This window comes from Bipolaris maydis, assembly GCF_028858645.1.
Source record: "Bipolaris maydis strain C4 unplaced genomic scaffold PSV08scaffold_16, whole genome shotgun sequence".
In the NCBI taxonomy this organism is placed as follows: Eukaryota; Fungi; Ascomycota; class Dothideomycetes; order Pleosporales; family Pleosporaceae; genus Bipolaris; species Bipolaris maydis.
Genome location: NW_027093872.1, coordinates 646,595 through 664,469, shown reverse-complemented (window position 1 = coordinate 664,469; position 17,875 = coordinate 646,595). Strand labels below are relative to the sequence as shown.

General features: G+C 52.1%; 3 protein-coding genes across 3 annotated transcripts; 1 reads left to right on the top strand and 2 right to left on the bottom strand.

Annotated features, from left to right (window-relative positions):
* Positions 1 to 5,278: 5,278 nt before the first annotated feature.
* Positions 5,279 to 6,646, bottom strand: PSV08DRAFT_336031 (uncharacterized protein). Its single transcript, XM_014223605.2, has 2 exons — positions 6,500 to 6,646; positions 5,279 to 6,443 (listed from the first exon to the last, which is right to left on the bottom strand). The coding sequence occupies exon 2, from the start codon at positions 6,407 to 6,409 to the stop codon at positions 5,639 to 5,641; it is 771 nt and encodes a 256-aa protein (XP_014079080.1). The 5' UTR covers positions 6,410 to 6,443; positions 6,500 to 6,646; the 3' UTR covers positions 5,279 to 5,638.
* A 4,193-nt stretch (positions 6,647 to 10,839) lies between these two features.
* On the top strand, positions 10,840 to 13,521 carry PSV08DRAFT_210717 (HEC/Ndc80p family-domain-containing protein; the record flags this gene model as incomplete). Its single annotated transcript, XM_014223602.1, has 3 exons — positions 10,840 to 10,875; positions 10,950 to 12,946; positions 13,040 to 13,521. 3 exons carry the CDS (start codon positions 10,840 to 10,842, stop codon positions 13,290 to 13,292), a joined length of 2,286 nt encoding a protein of 761 aa, XP_014079077.1. The 3' UTR covers positions 13,293 to 13,521.
* A 70-nt stretch (positions 13,522 to 13,591) lies between these two features.
* PSV08DRAFT_412641 (cytochrome P450) lies at positions 13,592 to 17,376 on the bottom strand (the record flags this gene model as incomplete). Its single annotated transcript, XM_014223600.2, has 5 exons — positions 13,592 to 15,400; positions 15,671 to 16,313; positions 16,373 to 16,841; positions 16,892 to 17,091; positions 17,151 to 17,376. The coding sequence occupies 5 exons, from the start codon at positions 17,374 to 17,376 to the stop codon at positions 13,741 to 13,743; spliced, it is 3,198 nt and encodes a 1,065-aa protein (XP_014079075.2). The 3' UTR covers positions 13,592 to 13,740.
* Between the last annotated feature and the right edge of the window lie 499 nt (positions 17,377 to 17,875).

Below are 17,875 nucleotides of genomic sequence, written 5' to 3'. Positions count from 1 at the left end.
ATCTTAAGGAAATGCCGGGTACTTTCTTGAGACTGGAAGAGGGAAGGGTGTCAGGTTTTTAGGAGGTTTGGTGCCGAAGAAGCTTCCTCCATCGTTTTTCTTTTGCTTTCCGAGAATATCATGTGTGGTGAATTTGAAATCAGAGAAGCTTAATAAGCATACATTCAATTCAAATCCATATTTTCACGTGAAGAGTTGCTTGCTATTTTTGACAGGAAGTACCGCGATTCCGATATCATGCTAATAATTTATGAACAGCGCTGCGGAGGTGTGCAATTCTGGCCATGTATCATTCTACCTGCTCAATAACACACCTGGCCCTTTCAGTTTACCCGACTGGACCAGCTAATTAATAGTATCTCCTTTGTATGTATTGTAACCGCTACCCACCGCCATTATCAACGCGAATGAAGAAGATCTAGTCGCCACCACCTTACTAATGCCAACTAAGAAAGAGATTCTCAACATCATAGCTTAGCTCTGATAGTTAAACAGCACTCAACAGAGGTTGAGGCTTTGGCTGCATATCACTCTGGCTATTCACTCACCCAGCTGCCCCAGCTGCCCCTTTACTCCAATTACCACTCTTCTACTTAACCTCGCTACTCCAGCTACCATACCTATGACCAGCAGCGAGATTAAAACGTCAATGTCAATTACGTGTCCCCACCATGCCAGTCCATTTCTAACACCAAAAGTAAGGCTTTTTTGAACCCACTTACCTTGTATGAATCTATCTTTACGAAAAAAAACTACTTAGACTTATGAAACTATGCAACTGAATCTTGCCATATCATCTTATAAGAAAAAAAACAAGAGTAAGCATATGAATGTGTAACATATCCATACATGCCCGTATACGCTAGCACAACACACTATTTACATCCCTATTCTCACCCCGCTTATCCCTACTATACCCTATCTCTCTTTAATATCACTAATAATTTTTTACTATGTCTACACCCTGCACCGCAATTGGTCCTTGCAACCGAGAAAAAAAGTAATTCGTGAATATACATACCTTCTATCCAACCACTCCCCACCTACCTACCTCCTTTCTATCCCATCCAAGTACACGTATTTATCTTATCAACACACCCATATACATGCGCACACTGACTCCACGTCACCCATAAACAATATAACCCACAGCTACACCGTCCCTTTCCCCATCGCCCCTTCTTTTTGCATACTGCCCTCAAGAAAAGAAAAAAGCGAACACTTGACTCACCGGAACACTACAAGCGGTGTGTCTCATCCCGATTTTTTTCACTTCACCTTTTTTTCTCGACCCAGCAGTGTGGCATCGCGAGATGTCGTGCATACATTCCGCTAGTGCTAGCTCCCTCCCCTTTTCCCTTTTCCCTTTTCCGCGTTGCAGAAAAAAAAATGATTACAATCAGCCGGGAGATAGAGACATGGGTGAGTGGGCACATGGATCATGTAGCCGTGATTGTTTTCCGGGTAACAAACATGGGCCCCACTGACAGCACACATAGTCGATGTAGCTGCAAGTATCATGTGCGGTTAGCAAAGGCACAAAAAATATTGAATGTTTCATGTGTGAATATCCTAGAAAGAGGAGAGGGCAATGTTATCACCGAGGTTTCAATGCCCTTGAATATTCCCGAGTCTCATGCGAGAGAGAAACAAGAATGCTTTTTTTTTACGCCTCCCGAGACTTGAAGTAACCTTGTTATACCCGAATCTCAAGCGAGCACACGAAAAGGGAGGGTAAGATGCGAAAACAAAACCATGACTCGAGCCTTTTCAGCCTCAACCTCAGCCGTTGGTAGTCGAACAAAAAAAAATTCATAGCAGCAAGTGGTGTGATATCCGTGTGTCCCCCCAACGGCCTTCTACTAGTCGTATACAACATAGTAGTCCATTAGTCCGTGCCATGGAAAACTTTTCCATGGTTCAACACAATATCAAAGAACAGTCCGGGCACAACTCGGCGAAAGCAACCCCCCACCACCACCACTACTCTAGCATTACTCGCGCTTCTGCCGTTGTCAAAGAGTTCAAACCAGGATCAAGGCAACATGCACCATCGGGCGACGGGATGCCATGCATTAGCGCGCATCCAGGCAAAAAAAAAAAAAACTTTTGATTTTTCCTTGAATTTGACATTTGGGCCCTACCCGCAGTTAAGCTCGTCGCGGCTTCAGGGCGAGTAAAAGTGTTACGGGGCTTTCGTACGAAGGGGGCATACGACGGGGTAAGTAAAAGTACTGGAAGAAAAAAAAATTCATCATCACAATCAAACCACCCACCCCCCCTTCCCCAATTGCCCACATATTACCCGAAAACTCCTCACAATGAACAAATCACGAGATAAAAGAAAACCGGCAAGTAGATGAGGTCATTCGGCAAAGTAAAAAGAGAAGGAGGAAGGGGGGGGTGGTGGTTGTCTAGCCCTCGGAACACATACACACACACACACACACACACACACACACACACACACACACACACGCGGTAGTGTAAGCACGGAAAAGCCAGTCATCACATGCTCGGATAAAGCCAATTCTATCAAACACGTGATAGACCAATCAAAGAGATCTAGATTTCTGCCGCACACAACCTTACCCGCAAAAAGCCGTTGGAGGGATTAAGTAAGCGGGTGTATATGGTTCGCCCGAGGCTCGGGGGGTGGGGGGTGGGGGGGAACAGACAACGAGGAGACACAAAAAAAAAGGATCGACCGCATGACGTATCCAAAGCGGAAAGGACGTCGATCCCCTAGATAGGGAAAGTCTCTCTCAGTATGTGGCGATAAGATAGCGATAATCAAAACGTTCCGAGGCAAGCGAGGCGAGACGTTGAGAAGAGTGGTGGTGTCATAGACCCTGCATATATATCTCTCTCTGTCTGTTTGTTTGCGACATGTGGTATGTGGAAAGCGAGATGATGGCGTCAGAGGTTTTAAACGGTCTCTTGCTTATCGAGACCCCACCCCTTCCCTAGGTGATGACAACGAGATTACGGTGAATGACGGACGGAAAAGGTCGGAGGTAAAGAAACGGAGGAACGTATTGGGGGTGTGTGCGCGCGCGCACACAAAAAACAACGTGCGGATAAGGAGATAAGTAAGAGAGAGGGCTGTGAGACATGCATCCATGAATGTATGATGTGAGCGCATGGTAGATGGATTAACGGATATAGGATATATACGACGGGGGAGAAGCAAGTCTGCTGAGCATACTTGCATATTGTTTTTTCTGTTATCGCCGGTATGACTTTTTGTTTTCTCTCTTTACTCCGGGCTAAATCCGGGCGCGCAAGCGAGCCCCCCAAAACCCCACCCTGGGGAAGGAGAGGGGGGGGGGGGGGCGGCCAGATGATCTACATAACTTTACACATCTGGCATCGCGCGCTACGTTACTGTAAGTCGTCAAATTGTCTCGCAAAAAAAAAAAAGGTTTGACAAGGGCCGTTCAAGCCACACCTTAGTCACCTTGGCTTTTTCCCCCCAAATGGGCGTGGGGCAGTTGTGCCGAGCGTGGCAAGGCTGTGCTCTTTTTGCTAAGTATCAATTGCTTGGCCTTGACGAGTATACTTAGTAAAAAGTTGACGCGTATAAGATGAGTAGCGGGGTTTTAAGGGGGGGCAGGCTGTCTTGATGTTGATATTGAATCGCTTGGTTGAGCACTGCCCACGAGGGTTGGGGCAAAGGCGATGGCTGAGGTAATGGTCAGATTGGGGCTGCCTGAGGTGCAGAGCATTGCCTTGTTTGGTACGCCAGGCTCCCTTAATTGATAGTGCATCTTCTCCGCGTGGAGAAGAAAGGGGCTCTTTTGCTGATGAGGAGCAGAGTCGAGACCGCCGCATGCGAGACAATTGCCAACTCACACCGAGTAGTGAATAGGGGTGGGCAAATGACAAGGAGAGCGACAAAAGGATGTTTGTGGACATAGAGTCAGGGGAGAAGGGGGGTCTTCGCTTCACTTGAGCCCTGCATTATGCTGCTGGGCATAGCAAGATTGGCGCGCATTCGGCCAGGTGTTCATTCTACTCTACTTGAGCCGTGGGTGAGACAAGTAGTAAGAATGTGTGTAAGGGGGGGATGTAGGTACGTAGCATCGCATGCGTAGCTTGACTGCGCTGGCTCATAGGCTACACCGCTGCACATGGACACACGCACACAGCGCTACAGGCGCCGAAACGCCATGTTGAAACCTGCTTTGACCGCGCAACGCGCACCGCCCTGTTTTGGTCTCATTAACGTGTAGCTGGGTATGCGCTGCTCTGCCTCGCATTTGACGCCCATGCCACGTTGTTGTTTCGCGACATGTGTCGCATAGAAGAACGGAGCGGGTACCGCTGTGGAGAGCGCGGGGAAGAGTAAGAGAAAAAAGGGCGGCTAGATCAGGGCTGAAACTTGGGCGGCATTGACCTTGTTTTTGGTGTTTCCCGTTGTAGTAATTCCCGGACAAAGTGTGGGCATCGAAAGCAGCGGAATCGGGCGCAGATGAAGGTGCAAATGAATGATGGCATCTGTTTGCAATACGGATCATCGCACCCCAGGAGTTCCGCTCTGGCCCGTGTTTCGCCTGATCGGATCATCCAGACTACCGACCCTCCTCCATCGAGACGACCGATCTAGGTCCGACCGGAACTCTCAAGAGCCCGAACCCCCTGGCACCATCCCACGTCCTACCACTACGTACGGTTACGCCCGTATGCTCGCCAGAGAACCATGGCTGGAGACCTGGCCGTATTAATCCGGCCAACGGCGGCGTGCGGTGTTGCACATGCTAGTGTATTCGCTCGAGGCAGATGTTCCGCGTCACCTGGCCATCCAGTGCAGACACGCGGGCCCGCCTGCAGTGAGTCAATGTATTGTCGAATATGCGAGGACACGAATGTGTGGGTGTGTGTGGGTGTGGGTAATTTTCCATCCTGACCACAAGCAACAATGTTGCCTGGCTTGCCCGCTCACCGGAAAAAGGCCTTTTTTTGATTAGGCAAGCGTTACGAGGCAGCAGTCGCATTTCAGCCATCCATGTGTGCGTGCCTTGGGCCTATGCGATTATCCACATCCCACCAGGTGCCACCGCCTACGGGACTATGCGCAAACACAAGGGACCAGGGTCTGCCGCATTGGCCAAAAGTCGGTCAACTCAAAACTTTGCACCGCTGGCCCCAGTGCGACGGTTTTTCTAGCCTCGCATGTCAAACAAAGCGTGTGAATGAGGTGGTGTGATTAGCGTGCAGATGGCGCTGAGATAGCAGACCCGTCACCTGATGCATGTGTGCAGATCGGTTTTTAGAGTAGTACCATGATTGATCTTTGATTCATGTTCTAGCTAAGGGCGGGAGTCTCGACCAATCTGCTTGGGAGATGTCAAACCGCCGGTACCAAAATGTCCCCAAATGTCTCTGTCCTCCCATAGTACCAATGCTCCAGAGTAGAGTAGTAGCTTCCTGATGTCCTTGTTGACACTTCTCACCGCCCTGCGGTCCATGCCAATATACCCACAAACAAACAAACAAAGCCTTGTCAATAACAAAAAGAAAACATACAAAGGATATCATGCCCAAGAAAATGCCACGCTATGCTGTAAAAATGACTCGCTCGCTAAAAAATGCTGGATCGGAAATCATGAGGTCGGAACATGTCCAATGTGCTGGCCTAATAACTTGAGATGAGCGGAGAGCTGGTGTCCATGAATAGTGGCTGGTCGTGTTCCAGGTATTGTGGCTTGGTCTTGGTGTCGTAGAATGTCGTCGTGAGCATGCCCTCCTTGTCGGAGAAGTTGAGCGTTGATTGTGGTGGTGATGTGGGTGGCGACTCGTCGTCCGACTCGTCTTCGAATGTGAGCTCGGGTGGTGATTGCGATTGCGAAGGTACACGGGTAAGAGCGAGTTCAGAGTGGTCTTCCATGTCGTCGTAGAAGTCGTCCTCGTCCTCCGAGTCGTCTCCGTCAACCTCCATTGTGCTGATTTGAACGGGTGCTGCGGCGATGCGACGGGGCATGGGGATCATGTCAAAGTCGTCTTCGTTGTCCGAGTCGGAGTCGGAAACGGATTCGTCGTCGTCTTCGTCGTCGTCGAGCTCCTCAGCAATGCTGTCGGCCCACTGGATGTGTCGGGGCTCCTCAGCCTTGGAAGCCTTTGCCATGGTCTGGTTGAACCACTGCTCTTGCTGGCGCTCGGCGTCTTGGAGTTCAATCATGAGGCTGTCGAGGAGGTTTGCGTGTCCGACGAGCAGGCGGAGGTTGTGGTCGGCCCTGCATGCCTCCTTGCCGAGCTTGGAGCGGGCAGAGGCAGCAATGTAGTACGTCTGGGTGAGAGACATCTTTTGCTTCTTGGCTGGTGGTGCGGCGACGAAGTGAGAGCGAGTGGTCTCGGCCGTGAAGGGCTCAAAGGAGGTTTGGATGCGGAGGTGCGATGAAGAAGGCATGGCTGCTGGTTGTAGGCACAAAGTATAAGAAGGGCTGGAAAATGTGAGTCAGTTTGGTTGTGACTGGATAGTGGCCGGGGTATGACGAACCCGTTGCGCAGTAGCCAGATTGGGGGAAGGTGATGCGAGGCTGCGATGTCGATGCAGTGTGTCCGAGTCCAAGTGGAAGGTTGGTCGAGCTGATGTCAAGACTGGTGTGCTGTGGTTTGGTGGAGCTGGTAGTGGAGGGCCAAAAGCAGCAGAGGGCGGGCGGGCGTGTTTCTTTATGTTTCCCTGACGCATGGCGGACGAGCATGATGGATAACGGGCGGGCGGGACTGTTGGCGTGTTTCCACCGCTCTTGGCCGAGCAGTGCTCAGCGCAAGGACGGATGCGGTGAGCTAGCAGAGGATGATTCACACTGCACGACAGGGGTCCTAGCGTGGCTTACGATACCCTGCCTGTCTCCGTCGGACGTAAAGACTTTCGCCCGTCACCACGCGGAGCCCGAGCAGTGCGTGCGTAGTGTCGTCGACATGGGACATGGACCTGCCTAAACGCCGTCGTCCAAACTTTCTTTACTCCGTCGGCGTTTACTGTCCACCACCGTTCGAGGCATCCATTGCATCATCTATTCGTCCGCCCTGCTTGTATGCCTGCAGTGTGTCTGCCTGGCCGCCTGCCTGCTTTTCGTTGCTTTTGGCGTGTTCGCTTTCGCCTCACCTTGCGCACCTTGGGCCGACCCTGCTGCCACTGTCTGGGGGGCTCATTGTGCGCTGTCCGGCTAGAGGGTGTGCCTTGGGCGAGATGGAGCCCTGCCAGGCTGCCTGCGTGCTGGCTGTGGTTCCGGGATGCGCTGTCGTAAGGCTAAGCCACGGGCCTCCCCACAGGCTGAGCGGTCAGCCCTTCATCTGTGGCTGTCGCGACGCGGCCCCCATCAGTGTCTTGCCTCTTACACCCTTCATTCGACTGCTAGTAGACGGCTGGGCGTTGCAAGGCTGCTCGGGCCCGAGTCGACTGCCGGCGCCAGTCCTGGTATTACTCTCACCCTCTTGACTGCTGTCCTAAAGTTTCTCGTACATGTACACGTCCAGATCAGCCAATCTCGGCAGGTCAGCCACACCGGCGACTGGCTGTCCTTGGCTCGCCTATCCGGCACGGTTGGTGCGGAAAAGCACTGTTCGGCCGACGAGTACGAGAGAGGCAGAGAACCTTGGTTACCTGGGTACTCGGGGTTCCGGTGATCCATTCAACTTTCGTCCGTCTACTATGCGTGTTCCCTCGAGTGCTTCAGTCGCTGCCAGAAGCCACGATGCACGTCACATGCACTCATCTGCCACTCACTTCGACTCTTGCGCACGCATCCCCGCCTCTGGCCGTCTCATTACGACACGGTCCGGTCCAGGCTCATCGCACAATTGTCCTTAATGGCACATCTAAAACCCCGATGACAAACACTGCTGCCCGCGTCGTGCTGTAGGGCGCGCGGGATTGGTGGAGACGTCGGCTTTGTCATGTGTGCTGAAAAATGCCATCTGACAAAGCCGCTAATTAGCAAGCCTTGCATGAACCGCTAGACTTCCAAACACATTACTGTTCTTCATACTGGATTGCAAATCTTGAAATTGCGTGCTTCTGTCCGACGTCACTCGCCCTCTCCACCCGTTGGGCGCTTCTGCGACACGAGGCAGCGTCGCCCTTCTCGCTGCCCGGCTGGCCGTCGACTCGTGACCAAAAGCTGCTACACGACTACACCGTGTCGTGCCAGAGCCAGAGTCAGATCCAGGGACCGGCCAGGGACGTCGTGGCCGTGCGCCTTCAGCACCTTGTCCCCGCTCCGCCCTTTCCACTGCACTGGCGCACCACTTCAAGGACGAACGATCCTAAATGAGCCAAGGCCAACCCATGGGCCTCTCCGCATGTCGCTACCCGTGCCTTTTCCGAGCATGCGCATGAGTGCTGCCTACGCCCGCGACACGTATCCGCTATCCACTTCACCGCTGTCTTCGTCTCACCCTAGACAAAACTACGCGATTGCCGAGTCTATGGCTGTCCGCGCTACGCACACTGCGGCACCGTAGCAACGTAACGCTGCCATGCCACGGGCTGTCGTGTCGATACAAGATGAGTCGACACCAATTGCCAGATGCAGCATGGAGCCCAGCCCAGCCCAGCCCCGCGCGACTAAGCCACCACAGCTCGACTCCTCCTCCTCCAATACCGCGCCAATATATTACTGCAAAGCATCTATTTTCGCGACTGCGTACATACCTACACGGCACGCCTACTCATCCTTTGGGTGCAAGCGAGCGCATTCGCGTATGCGTATTGCTCAGCCCCCTCCGCATGCGACGTATTGACACACGCCTTTTCCGCGTCAATATTCGCAATTACATTACTGTTTTTGGCAGACGCTCAGATCACAGCCTTCGTATAGCCGATGGCTGGGAAACGGCAAGCCACGCTTCCATGCTTCCGCTTCGAGTAATCTTCTCGAAGGCCCATTGCTTCCACCAACACTCACTAGCCCACCACAACCATGCACCGTACCTTTCGACTGCGTCACGCCGCATGCTTCGATGCGTTTTCCCTTGATGCATTACCCATTGTTTCTTCTATGCATATTGCTGACACTCCTATCCTACCCGGTTCTTAACGACGTCTTGCGCGACCCCTGCTGATTTCTGAGCAACCAACCGACAACCTTAATGCATCACTAAGCATCTATCGTCTCACCATTGGCTCCCAACGTTCACACTTGAATTCTCTGCTCAACGCTAATCACCTGTATCATACCATGGAGGAATCGTACGAGAAACTCGTACAGTCTGAAGCTTAACAAACCCCACAACACAAACACTGGCAGCGGCAGCGGCATGTCGTCACATTGCGCAAGCGCTTTCAAATGCATTGTCAATGCTTATTCAAGGTGAAAAAAAGGACGGTATCGAGGCCTCGACTACCATGCCATTTGTTAGTTGCCCACAGAGTCAGCGTCTTGCGTACGCCTTTGACGTACTTGCTATCGAGAGTCTAGACTACGACATGATAAGCACTCAATCGCGATCGACCCAAACTTGTGGAATCTGTCACTCCCGTCAACGATGTCATGGAAGCGACTAAAAGCAATCCGGTTCTAGACCTTTTGCCCAGGGCCTGGCAACTTGCTTTTGATCGGATTGATCTACAGTTGTACCGACAAGAAAAGTCTCGGGGGAACCGAATCAGACAAAGAGTCCAAACCTCCAAGATTCATCACGAGAGCAATCGCAAGGCACTCTACCAAGAAATCAGTGTATCATCTGACTATGCTTGGTGAGAGGATGCTGTCTCAAAGATCGACTGGTAGCCGGATACACTAGACCTATCCCTACCCCAGACGCGCAAAATGAGGGACGCTAACAATCTGTTTCCGAGTGGTTCATAGCTTGCGTTTGGAAGCCCTTGCTGCCTTGTTTCGACACACAATTCTGCCTGGATCCCCAGTACAGTTTGGTTTCCCTTTGACCGTTTCACGTCCGTACTCTCTCTGGATTATGCCTGCAATATGGCATAACAGAAAACCAGGGGGCTGGTTCAGGCATTGACGATCAAGACAATCAAGGATGGCCTGAAACTAACTCTCTTCTTCTTGACCAGGTTGCCGACTGGCGAGGACATACACGTCAAGCCGTTTACACGGACTCAAGAGTGAGGCTGTTGAGAAGTCAAGTTTGGCGAGGCTACTGAACATGGCAGGAGCCCGAGATGTGCCTGACACTAAAATCTATCATCATCCCAACCTGCACCTCAGGGAAATGCCTGTCATGGATCTCGCAACTAATAGTGATCATCTCGCAGTTTACCGCTCGTTGGGCTGCAACACCTCAAGCCGGTTTGTACCCCGCGGAACGTGCCGATAAACACCTGTGCAGGAGCCCATTACCAACCCCCCTGAAATGGTTCAACCCAGTGGTTGAACCCACATAGTACGTGCGTTCAGTATGGCCGCGATGACTCTGCAAAATATGCCCAACTGGGCTTCCAGGAGATCAACATATCCCACTAGAAATCGTTGGTGGCTGGTGTTTGGATTGATGCCGTACGTGTTGACACTGTTTGGGTTGCAATGGCGAGCACATACGCGACGAACCTGGTAAAACTAATAACAACATGTTTGGAACAGCTTGTCCAAGATCACATGCAAGCAATGGGCAACAAAGGATACGTAGCATGACGTAGCCATGTCCTCCAAATCAACATAGGGGATGCAATGTAAACAATGGAAGGTACCCCACGTGGCGCGGGCGTCGCGCGTTGCTACGCACGGTTAGCGCGAAACCCTTGATCACAACAAACATTGCATGTGTGTGTATCAACACCAGCCCTATCGCACCTGTATACCACAGTATTCGCCTACTAAGTTTTCAAGAGACTGGTAATCGCAAAACAATTGCATTTTCATACTAATCATGGCCGATCCGGGTATGTTCTCGGTGCGCCGCCAGGTAAGTTTATGATGTGGCCCCCTCTTGTCGCATCTTCCTTCTTCCGTCCTCGACGTCTCTAACACGACACGCAGACTCTGGGCCCCGTCAACAACAACGTATCCGCCATTCCTATGCCAGCTTCAGCCATGAAGCGCCAGAGCTCTGTACACAATATGCAACCTAACCAGTTCCCTCCGAACCATGCGCGATCGCAGAGCGGAAGTAGAATGTCCCTCGCGCCTGGTCGACCCAGCCAACAACTCTTTCAACGCTCCTCTTCCGGTACAAATCTCGCCGAAGGCTTCCAGTCAGTACACCGCAACTCGACTAGCAATTTCGCAGCAAGCAGCGCGCGCAAGAGTTTCGCGCCAGGCGCTTCCATCTTCCAAACGCCAGCATCCTCTTCAGGCCCTGCCTTTGAACAAAGCGCACAACGGAGAAGCAGTGTATTCAAATCGCGGACATCACATGCACCTGGTCAATCAGGCATTAAGCAATCCTTCTTCCAGACGGCACCTTTGCCGTCGGTTCCTCCTGCGGACCCACGACGGCTCAAGGATCCAAACACGCGCTCGCACATGGCACAGGAGCTGATGGAGTACTTGACACACAACAACTTTGAGATGGAATCCAAACACGTGCTATCCAACAAAGCCATGACGTCGCCGACCCAGAAGGACTTTAACTGCATGTTCCAATGGCTGTACAACCGCATCGACCCAAGCTACCGCTTCCAGAAGTCGATCGATCAAGAAGTTCCTGTGCTGCTCAAGCAAATGCGGTACCCATTCGAGAAGTCCATTATGAAGTCACAAATTGCAGCTGTTGGCGGTAACAACTGGTACACATTCCTGGGACTGCTTCATTGGATGATGCAACTCGCACGCCTTATGCAGGCATTCGAGGCTGGTACATACGATGATGCTTGCTTCGAGGCAGGCTTCGATGTCTCTGGAGACCGTATCATCTTCGATTTCCTGTCCGATGCTTACAGCACCTGGCTATCAGCTGATGACGATGACGACGACGAAGAGGCACAAAAGAAGCACATGGAGCCTCACATTAGGACAATGGCCGCCAAGTTTGATGCGGCAAACGCTCAACATCTCGAACAAGTCAATCTTCTAGAGGCTGAGCACAAGTACTTGCAGGATCAAATTGAGGAGCTGGGAAAGTCTGGCCCACGGATACAGAAGCTCGAGGAGCAAATACGCATTTTGGAAGAGGACCGGGTCAAGTTTGAAAACTACAACAACTCAATGGAGTCAAAGGTCAAGAAGTACACTGATCGATGTTCTTTCTTGGAAAAGTCGATTGAAGAGATTGAGGCAGAATTGGAAGCATCAGAGAAAGAGCAGCAAGAGCTTCAAGCCATCATTGACGGCCGAGGCATGACCATTGCAGACATTGACCGCATGGCAAACGAAAGGGACCGTCTTGACTCTTCTCTTCAGGCAACATCCGCACGCCTCGAAGAGTCTAAGAAGCGTGTTGCTGAAAAGGAGATTGCTGCCTCGCGAAAGCTCGACGAGCTTGAACAGACTATTGAGCGCTACAACAACCTTGGCTATCAAATCGGCGTCATTCCCTCAACAGCCGTCAACGCAAAGGGCCAAGAATACGAACTCGTCCTTACCATAACGGACGCACCCAACTTTTCCGGCTCTCAAATGGGCGGCTCATCACAAGACGCCTCAGATCGTCTCCTCCACGACTCAGGAACGGGCTACTCTCCCGCCCACCTCCTCAATCTCGACCTCCGCGGCACTGTCAAAGCCAACATCCTCTCTCTTCGCAAGGAAATCGCCGAGCGCCGCAACCAAGCTCTGGAAGCCGACATGAACAACCACGACCTCCTGGACAAGATCAAAGAAGCCATGGACGACAAGCAAGCCGAAGTCGAAGCCCTAGGCCACCGCGTCGCCCAAGCAGAAGAAGAACTAGAGAAACTGCGTGAAATCACAAACACGCAAAAGAGCCAGTCGGACGCTCAGATTGAGCGCATGGAGAAAGAACTAGGTCGTATGCGTAGCGGACTCGGTGAATCCGTCCAATTAATGGTTCAGCGCGAAATGGCCGTTAACATTGAGTACGTTTTCTTCTTCTTCTTCTTATTCCCCCTTTCCCCATCCATCATCCACAACCATAGAAGAAAAGCGTATACTAACAAGTTGTGACTTAGATACGAACAACTTCAACTCCGCGCCAACGCCCTCCGCGAGGAACTCCACACAGAAATCGAGCGTATGCTCGACGACATTGTACGCTTCAAGCTGCACGTCCAAAAGTCGCTCGAGGAGTACGAGCAATTTATCGCTGATGAGGTTGAGAGGTCTTGTGAGGAACAGGATTTACTGGCGGCCCAGGATGAGGATGATGATGATGCCGGGGGCGTGGACAAGGAAGAGGAGGATGAGGAAATGGAAGATGCGTAAGGTGTTACGAGTATTTCCTATTCTTTGTTCTTTGCGTGTTTAATGCGGTTAATGCGGTTTCACGACATCACGAACGGAGTCCCCTTGTTCCTTTTGGGTTGGTGGTTGGCGTAACTGAGGATTTATTCCCCCTCCCCTTCCCTTCTTCTTGAGATACCTAAACCTTTTTTGTGTTTTATTTTCATCTAACTATATCGATTCTTTTTATATTGAATACATATTCACACGAATCGCAAACCTTTTGCCATCGCGACCATCAAGTTATCATGTTGAAGAATGAAAAAGAAACAAACACTTTTAAGAGTTGGATATTCTTCTATATTCGTTTGAAAATGGCTGAATGGGGGGTATCTAAAACATGCGAACATGTACATCTCTCTCTCTCTCTCTCTCTCTCTCTCTTATACACCAAACCAAAAAAAGGCATCAAAAAACCCTCAAACTCTGTTCAACTCTCCATCAAGCCCCTCCCACTCGTCAACATAAGATTACTCAACAACTCAACCTGACTCTTCAGTCCGGCCATCTCAATCGTCTTCTCCTTGACTTCCTTTGTCTTATCAGCGAGTAAGCGGCGCAACTCTGCATTTTCACGGCGCAAGCGCAGAACTTGGAGTGTTGTTGCTGTTCCTGTTGCTGTTCCTGAGGGATCGGGCGAGGAGGGCGAAGGGGGTGGTAATGGAGGTAAAGAGGAAGAAGGTGGTAGAGTATCAACGAGGGAAGGGTCGATTCTGGAATCTTTTCGTGTAGGGGAGGCGGGTTTAGTGGGAGGAGAACGGTGATGATGATGAGGAGGAGGGGGAGGGGAAAAAGTGGGAGGTGGTTGGATGTGTGACTGTGACTGTGACTGTGATTGTGGGTGGTGGGATTGCTCGGGCGCTATTTGAGGATCAATGTCGTCGTTTGGAAGAGTAATAGTAGCATGAGGGGGGTCCTGAACCTCGTCATTTGAACTGTCACAGCCGTCACCGAGTTGCTGGCCTGCTGCTTTTCGCGCGCGCTTGATTTGCGCGCGGATGTTGTAGACGTCGCGCTTGAGAATGTGGATACCGGGGAGTCGTCGTTGGAGGACGTCGACGGTTCTTCCTACGCCACGGTCGCGGCCTTGGTTCGGTTTACCCTTGCGGAGCATCTCTTGTTCAACGATTTTCCAGACTAGGCCCCCGCGTTCGAGACTGTGTGTGGCGGGCTTTTGGGTTGGTGATTGGGGTTGTGCGTAGTCGTCTCCTGCCTCGGCGTCTACGTCCACGTCCTCCAGTATATCATTTGTGCCAGGGAGCCGCCGTTTGGCAAGTTCCTCTTTTGCTGTTACACCTCCAACGCCAATGCGCCCTCCGACAAGACCCCAGGTCCTCTTTCGTTGTACTGCCCACCCCGCACTGTCTCGACCAGGATGATTGTGTTGCGCCTCGCCAACACGCAGCAGCCACGTCCCATCCTCCAGCTTCTTACCCTCGATCCACATCTTACAACCCGTTTTATAGCTGACTCTGTTTTTCCTAACCCGCGTCTCGGCAGTCAACTTGTGCGTGTTCTTGGGCTGGCCATAGCAGACACAGGCGAGCTTGATACGAGAGCGGTTCTTAGCCGTCGTATTGATACTGAGTGCATAGCCATGCTGAGAGGCATGTGACTGGGCGTATTCGTGGAGAGCCTGCCATGAGGTGTGTACCGAGTCCTGAGGAGGCAGCATATCGAAATGCTGTTGGCTGGACGCGTCACTGTGGGCGGCGAGCAGCGCTGAAGTGTGCGGAAGGCGCGCATATGGCACTTCCGGTGCCGGGCTAGCAATCGTACAAGCATCATGGGGGCGCGGGGAAGAATGATGGCGCTTCTGTCGCTTGTTCGGCGTGTCGTCATCAGGCGCGTAGCAGTCTTGTCGGCGCGGCTGACCGTCGGCGCTCATTTGGGACGGCTGCGCATTGACGGAGGCCTCATCGTCGTAGTAGCCGGCCATATTGACGAGGTGGGCAGCGACATGATGGCGCGAGGGCGCAAAGCCATGGTAGGGCAGCGGTGGGGTGGCAGGGCCGATGGCGTGGTTGTACGTGGGGGATTCGTCCCAGGTGTGACGCTGGCCGAAGATGGCCGTCATGCTGCGTCGACTACTGTGGCCCTCTGTTCTGCTGCGCTCTAGGTTCGGCCGCGGCCACAGGCATCGGGGGCGGTTCGTCATGGTCTGCGTACATTGCACGCTCGATGTAAATTGCTTGCCATGTGTGCATTGGGTCATATTAGAACCGTGCCTCGAGGTATACAACATTTCCCGTTCTGGTACATTGTCGTTGGTGCAGCAAGCCCATTGGTCAACTATTACGACAGCCATTTACAAGCCAAAAGAATCGCCTCCTCACTCTCGCAACATTACATCCACCCACATATCCTTAATGTCCCACAGTCCAAGCGAGTTGAACGTCTTCCAGGGCTGCAGTGGATACGTCAAGGCCAGATCAAAGTTCCTCAACAGCTCAAACACAGCCTTGTGTATCTCAATCAACGCAACATTACGCCCCAAGCACACCCACCGACCATAGCCAAAGATCAAATCGTTAGTCTTGATCATCTTGGCCAAACGCTCCTTCCCTGCCTCATCTGCATCATCAACGAGCCATCGTTCGGGCCGGAAGACGGTGCAATCTTCCCCATAAACAGCACGGTTGTTGCAATGCATCGTCCAGGCTGAGTATCCGATCAAGGTGCCGCCGGGGATAAAGTACTCTTTTCCGTTAATAATAGCAACATCTCCTTCATCAGGGGCAACTCTTGAAAAGATGTTAGCAACAGGAGGGTGCACCCGCATCCCCTCTCGAACCACGGCACCCAGGTACGGCAGGCGACGCGCTTGTGCATCCGAAATGATACCTGGAGAAGCTGGGGCTTTGCCACTCTGGACTGCTTCGTCAATCTCGGCCTGCAGCTTTGCATATACGCGGGGGTGGTTCATAAGATAAAGCAAAATGATTCGGATAGCTGCGGCCGTGGTGTCAGAGCCAGCAAGGATCTGTTCAAACACTTCTTGGACTAGAACAAGAAAAGTCAGCCCACTATCTGCCCACGCCTAGACCAGTAGCATCACTTACAGAGATCGTCTCCTGTGAGGCCGTGGCGGACAAAGGATGCAAACATGTCCGACTTTTCCTCGGTTGACTTCAAGCTTCTGGAAATGATAATCTTGCGTGCCTGGGCCATCATGTGGCCAAACCCAGTGGTATCCTTTTCAGAAGGGCTAATGGCAGGCCCAATAACAGGCTTGTCCTTTAGCCAGGCTATTCCCATGGCAAATGCTGTGTTGCCAATCTTCAGCCCTTCTCCACTTGACCTGATGTAGTTTTTAACATCGCTGTCGGCTTTCAAGTCTCCAAATGGTTCTCCCAGACTGATATGGCTGATGACATCCAAGGTGAAGAACGGAATCTTCTCCGCCAAATCCATGTGGACCGACGGGGCCGTTGAAGCCGCAGGGGATGCATATTTGCGTACCAAGTCTATGAGTTCCTTGACGTGCTGGTCAATTGAAGGCTCCAATGTCGGATTCTCTTTTCCAGAGTACTGGGACGCGTTAGCGACGAAGCCACCAACAAGTCAATAAATCTACTCACGCCGGCAAGCATCTTTTTCCGACGCGCGTCGTGCCGGTCGTTGTCGCATTCGGTAAAGACATTGTCTTTGCCCGTCTCGAAGCGGGCGGCGTGATAGAACCATGGAGATCGCCTATACGGGGAGCGCACGGCGTTGATGCGTATCCAGAAGTCTGGGTCAGAGGTGATGAGGTGGTTGGGTGCGATTCTCACGATCGGGCCTATATCGAGCAGAGTTAGGACTTTTCAGGTGTCACATCCGATGCGGTTGAATGCATACCGAATTTCTCACATACTTGGCCGTAGTACCTAGGGGATTCGCCGCTGAGTACAGCTCTGGAATGCCACAGCCAAGAGAAACCCGTTGTCCTGGGACCGGCGAAATGTCTCAGACGCAAGTACTGGCGGATGCGGCCAATAACGAAAAGAAAGCCCAGGGCGAATACGATGGCCTGCAGGCGCCGTGAGACATTATTGAGCAAAGAGCCCTCGGCAATGTTGTCCATGGCTCGCTAGGAGTGGAGATGGCAGGCAAGGATGTGCTCGTTTCTTTTGCTGATAGTTGATACAAGTGACGAGTTGGCGTTGTCGGTGGGGCACCCACTTGTGTGACGAAGGGTGCAGCGCGATGCACGAGCAGGAGAGTGGAGTATGGACAAGAGGACAACAGTGGAGTGCCGATGCTCTGCAGCTGCTTTGGGGAGCGGGCTGGTGTTGTGGCGGACCGCGAATCGGTAGACAGCAGGAGAAGACGCCAAAGAGGCAAGCTACTACGGGACGGCGGCGAGCTGGCAAGCTTCCATTGAGACCGGCCGGCGACGCACAAAGCTGGAAAGGGCATGCACATGTTTGGTTCCTGGCAGAGAGTAGCGGGAGGCTAGCCAAGATGGTTAGAGGCATGGATTGGCATGGTGCACATCCGAGTGGTCGCCACTGTCCAAGTCGCAAGCAGAGTGTGTGCCGTGTACATACATACCATGCAATACACAGGCCCTGTGAGGTTGT

What these genes read in the sequence shown, in the direction of transcription:
- PSV08DRAFT_336031 (XM_014223605.2), bottom strand. Translation starts at nt 6,409, where the DNA reads ATGCCTTCTTCATCGCACCTCCGCATCCAAACCTCCTTTGAGCCCTTC.